The sequence below is a fragment of the Triturus cristatus genome, chromosome 2_2, assembly GCF_964204655.1.
Source record: "Triturus cristatus chromosome 2_2, aTriCri1.1, whole genome shotgun sequence".
Taxonomy (NCBI): domain Eukaryota; kingdom Metazoa; phylum Chordata; class Amphibia; order Caudata; family Salamandridae; genus Triturus; species Triturus cristatus.
The window spans coordinates 75,381,850-75,387,849 of record NC_140582.1 but is presented as its reverse complement, the minus strand read 5'-3'; the positions used below and the strand labels follow the sequence as shown (position 1 = coordinate 75,387,849).

The following is a 6,000-nucleotide window of genomic DNA, read 5'->3' as shown; positions in this document are numbered from 1 at the left end:
CTGGACATGTGGGGGTACCTTATTACCTATAAGAAAAGAAATTCATTACAGTATGTACATATTTACATCAATACCTATAGAATCCTAACCTTAGCATCAAGGCACTCCACCACTTGGTCGACGGACCAATTAGTTGGACTGGTTGATGGTGATTTAGAACCAGCTAAAACACATTAAAGCATCTGAATCTTTAATCAATACCTTACCTAAAGAATCACAAACTCATTTTCTGTTAATCAATGTTTAGTTTATCTAATTAATTTGCTTTCATTGGTATAATCAGCATTTTGGTCAACACAGAGTTCAAATTTGATTATTCAGCACAATTTAGCATGGCAATTATATTTACCTAAATCTGGATTTCAGCGACCATTAGCCCTGCATAAATCAAAGCTCTTCCGATATAACCCTCCAATCGAATGCAGGCTAAGACCCAATTAGTCCGGAGAAAAGTTATTTTGCCCCGCACAACACAGTCCTAAAGATCTCCGGGGACCTGACCCTCGTGCAAGCAAATCAATTAACGGGATTCGGATCACACTCCTGGAACGCAGCTACAACACCCATCTACTAACCCCCCTTTTATAATAACTTTGGATAATCCTACTACATTTACTACTTTGGAGACGGCTCCGATTGGTCGAGCCATCAAATTAGCAAATTCTGATGACTTTTCGAAAAATTCCTTGGTTCCCATACTCTACTGAAGAAGTCATTCTATGACTGGGACAGTTCTCATGTGAAAGGGTCCGAAGTATCCATATCACGGCTATTGGGAATAGGTGTCCTTTGTTTCTCTTACAGTCACACTAGTTGAACTTTGGCAGTCCTCCACGTTCCTATCCTTGACGAGGAACACTGTGATTTGGTCAAAAGGATGCCTGGAGATCTTCAGTGCCATCTGATTCTGCGCAGTAGACATCGCGCTCACACGACGGTGGCCACTTCAGAACTCCATTTTGGATATTGCGGCCTAGTAGGCCCGAATGCCAACTTAAGCGAAACAAACATAAAGAATAATGAATATACGGAAATTACGATTCTACTGTTTAAACCCACACTAATCCCTTTTTATATTAGTATTTTCCTAGCTTATAGCAACATTTAAAGCAATATTACTCACCATTTCGTCCTAGCAGGAACGCAAAACATCACAAAAGCAATATAACCATGCAATTATCTATATCAACACAATCTACCGTTAATATGCGTACCACAATTATTCATTAGGGTTATTTGCCATGCAGTTTGCATTTAGTCCCACGTGTAATTTGTGTTTATTAAGTTGTAAGGTTGGTTAATTAAACCACGGCACACAATTAATATACTTTAGTAATTAGAAATTTACATAATTAGTATTTTCATGCAAAATAGAGAAGGTATACAAAATGTTGTTTTACCTGCTCCACCAGAACACTCTGTATGTATATAAGTGATGTCATGGAATGTTGGTGCCAATTAGCCATCTACTTTGCCTGTAAACCACGCTCTTATGCTGGCTGCCTGCTGGCCTTTTTATCAATAATGTTTTATTGATTAATTCTAAGCATCGACCTTCATTTGCCACTACAAATTAGCGATGAGTTCCTGGCAAGAACTGTTCGATTAAAACAAAGAGGCCTGCAACAGCGTAATTAATTTTTGAAGAAAACGTCACAGCAAGATTTCTACAATCTGAAGAAAAGTTTATTTGAGGTCAGTTCGTTTGAAATAAGTGAAACTGTTGTTGGAAGGTGGAATATATTTTAAAGGATGTAAAAGGGGTCGAAAAATTCCAGGACAATATACTTATACATGCAAGCACAGTTGAAGAACACAAAATAATTTTTTACACAGTTCTTCATAATCTAAAAAAAAGAAGTATGACAGTTTCAAGGAGTAAATGAAACATTTTTAAGCAGGAGACATGTTTTAAGGTCAGATGGTATTTTACCAAAGCTTGATATAGTCAAAGCAATTGCAGAGGCACCAAATCCAGAGGATAAAGATTCTCTTAGATCTTTCTTAGGTCTTAGTGAATATTATTCTTGGTTCATTGAAAATTATGCTGATAAGGTAAAACCTTTACGTGTCTTATTAAGAAAAGGTGACAAATATTTATGGACAGAAGAACAGGATTATGCATCCAGAGATATCAATAAAGCAATTGTGGAAGCAGCTTCATTGAATCCTTATAGTCCTGAAGGAAGTAATATTGTTACAGTTGATGCAAGTGCAGTTTGTATTGGTGCAATTTTCACTCAAAGGGTTAAAGGAAATGTGCAAACTGTTGCATTTATATCTAGAAGCTTACATAATGTGGTACTCTATTACAGCAATATAGAGAGAGAGAGAGAGAGAGACATTAGCTTGCGCGTGGGCTGTTGAGAAGATCAAAATGTATCTCTGGGGAAAACATTTTCAACTGGTAACGGACCATAAGCCTTTAACTTACATGATGGATGAATGTGGGAGAGGCAATGGCAAGGCATCTTCAAAACTTGTAAGATGATTGGCTAAATTACAGGAATTTAATTTTTCAATCAAGCATATTTCAGGAAAACATAATATTCGTGCAGATTGTCTTTCAAGACTTCCAATCTCAGATTCAGAATCAAATGTAGATAAAGATACAGAGTGTGTCGATATTTTTAAAGATACTGATTGCACTTGTTCTGAAACTGAATGGTTTGACTTAAGTAATAATGATCCAGTGCTTATAAAAGTCAAAGAGCATATCACTGGTAAATGGCCACCCGTTAGGAACTTATCTAGTGAATTGAAACCATATCAACAGGTTGCAGATGAGTTAAGTATTGAAAATGGTTTGTTATTAAGAGGAGATTTGTTCATTCCACCTACAAAACTTAGGAAACTGTTAATTAATTTGGCATACAGTAGTCACCCAGGGACTACTTCTACAAAAGGCTTCTGAAAATGTATTGTTGGTGGCCAGGTTTGGACACCAATGTAAATCTCCATGTAGATAAATGTTCAGTTTGTTTCAAATCTGACAAACACTGAACACCATGAGTAAACGAAATGCAATTAGTAAGCATACCAACGTTGTCATGGAGAAAAATCGACATTGATTTTGCAGGCTCCTTCAATGTTTTGGAGCGCAATTCCAGATTTATTGTTGTTGTAAGCAACTATTACAGTACATGGATTTATTTTGAATTCTTGGCTGAAATTAACACAGAATGTGTAATTACATTTTAGAATTTCTTTTTTCTAATGAGGATCTACCACATGTAATTGTTTCAGACAATGGAAAACAATTTATATCAGACAAAATGAATTCATTCTTGAAAAAGAATGAAAATCATACAGGAGAAAACACCCTTTTATTCACCTAAATCTAATGGGCAGGTTGAAAGAGTCAACAGATTCATTAAAGAAGGAATTCAACTTGCATTAGCATCAAATGTATCTGTAAATGAATTTATTCAAGAAAAAGTTCATTGTTACAATAACACGACCAATGAAATAACCGGATAGACTCCTTTTTTTCTTGATGAGGGGCAGAAGGGGTAATACTTTACTTTCTCCAAAGTTTGGTGCAAATGTTAACAAGACTAAGCAATTTGCTGCCATTGATGATGATAAACTTTAAGTCCAAAATAGAATTCAGAAAATAAAAACTTTTGTCAAAAATGTTTCATGACAAGGTACAAAGAGAAACTATTTGAAAAAAGGAGATTGGGTAATTGTGAGAAAACCTATTAAAGTTCAAAAAGGAGAATCTGTGTATTCAGAACCTTGTAGGATAATTGAAGTTGCAGGAGGGTCAGTTCTTTTAACTAACAATGGGTGGAGAAACAAAAGTCATGCCATTAAACTCAAACATGGACAACATGAACTTATAGACAAATCTAAAAAAATGTTATCAGAAGAAGGAGAATGGTGTGTATGACCTCCCCTTCCAGTTCAGCACCAGAGAGGGATACCGACGGAGAGAGCGGTGCCTCCTAGCCTGAGCGGTTGCCAGGTGAGGCGAGGTGCACACCCACAACAAATCGGGTAAACCTTCCAGAGCCACTCTCTATAGATCATCCTGGACTAACAGCAGGGTTCAGGTTGTATTGTTACTGATTCTTTTTTGTTATGTTTGCACAACAACACTAATTTTTGCAGTAGCTGTTCTTTGGTCCTGACGAAAGCCTGGATGGAAATATCCGTTGGCTGAAACATGTAGACCAGTTTTCTATTACAGTTATTTGTTCAAACTGTTAAAGCACTGTTTTTATTTTTTGGCATCAGGGCTGCGCCTTAATACTTAATAAACTACTTTTTTGTGCCTTGTTAGTCAATTTTAAACAGCACATATTTCTCCTTTATCACTTGCACTGCAAACATCACCCTAAACCATCACTTATTTTGTCTCCTTCACTATAAGAATAACATACTGTTATATGCATCTGGGACATACAATGAACCAATATCTACATCATTGTAGTAGAGGATGGTTCTCTGTTAGTTCCGGGTTCCCAGATGATGAAGCGAGCCACTTCTAGTGGGTGATGGGAATCCTTTTTCTACATATGCATATATATATACATATTGATATATATACGTTAGCAGCCAGACTCTACTGAGTACTCATTTTCAGTTTTGTAGTAGCGTAAAGGTCACACATAATATTTGACTCACAGTTTTTATTATTTATATTATGAACTTGAGAGCGCCAAGGGCAGAAACAGAGAACTTGTTATATATCCACATTGTAAAAATAATGCTGAGGCATGGTGTACTAGTAATTTGGACAACCGTATATCTAACTCAAGTAATGCCGTACAACATGATGAATCTATTGAAACTTCTGATTCACCTATTGTAAATAGGCAGGCATATTATACCTCCAGCACAAATTCTAATAGATGCAATTTGAACAATAACAGCAGGATTCTAGTAACATTTGTTTACAAAATGTTTTTCATGGTACTTCAACAATTTCTGGAATAGTTTCTAGAATGCCAACTAAGTATCATGATTTTGTTTTGTTTTGTTTTAACCCCTTTGTTTAAAGGGAGATGTAGTGCATCCTACTTTTATTATCTATAAAGTTGTTTTTTATTATAGTTTGTCTTCACAACATTCAGCACCTTAACACTTGCTTGTTGCATTGTTATGTCATTATGGAACACTCTATATGTATATAAGTGATGTCATGGAATGTTGGTGTCAGATTAGCCATCTTCTTTGCCTGTAAACCACGCTCTTATGCTGGCTGCCTGCAGGCCTTTTTATCAATAACATTTTATTGATTAATTCTAAGCTTCGACGTTCAGAAACCCCAAGTATGTACTACCGCGACAGCCCTCTCATTCACCGACAAACATCTTTCGATGTCTCGGCGCATGGTGTCCTGCGAAGTAATAGGAAATTGTCCACCCCAGTAGACGTGCAGAGCAACCGGAAGTGCAATTATACCATACGGGAATATTTCCTGTGCGGAACTCGAAGCAAAGGAAGGATGTAGCGAGAAACTAATATTGTATCCATTGGGCTGGACTTTATTTGTGAATACGCATATCTGCCTGAATAAATCTAATTACCACCGAGCTTGTACAGCGTGTAACCGAAGCCACCAGAATGTCTCTCAAGGAGCAAGCCCGCAAGAGCTGTGCAGTTTCTCGGAGCATGCGCACTGACTACCAGCAACTGTCACAATAGACAGGCTCTGCCAACTGTGTGGACTCGTATATTTTTGGCACTGCAGAACACAATGTATGCCTGTCTCGGTTATTTGTTCGTTCTGACCAGTTCGCAGTAGAAAGGCGAATTGCTTTATAGTTGTTGTTCCTCCTGGGTCATTCACTTAAAAGAAGCGGTAGGAACCTGGTAGTTCCTCCTCACATTCAAAGGGCCCAATTCCACCTTAAACTCAACGTTTTCCCCTTACAAAAGTATAGTAAAGATGAAAGGAGAAAAGGTCCATTCGGGTGCGGATAAGGTAAGTAATTATTTGAAAGGAATGTTTGTTAGCAGGAGTTCAATCACTGTGCTAAAAGTACCCTC

The 6,000-nt window shown here is 37.2% G+C and overlaps 1 protein-coding gene across 1 annotated transcript in view; it reads left to right on the top strand.

The window, feature by feature from the left end:
• The first annotated feature begins 5,648 nt into the window (after positions 1-5,648).
• The window catches only part of LOC146861880 (uncharacterized), a 108,179-nt gene continuing 107,827 nt past the window's right edge, over positions 5,649-6,000 (top strand). The window contains exon 1 of the mRNA XM_085641051.1: positions 5,649-5,935. Coding sequence (XP_085497177.1) covers positions 5,900-5,935 — 36 coding nt within the window. The 5' untranslated portion in view covers positions 5,649-5,899. The remainder of the gene's footprint in view (positions 5,936-6,000) is intronic.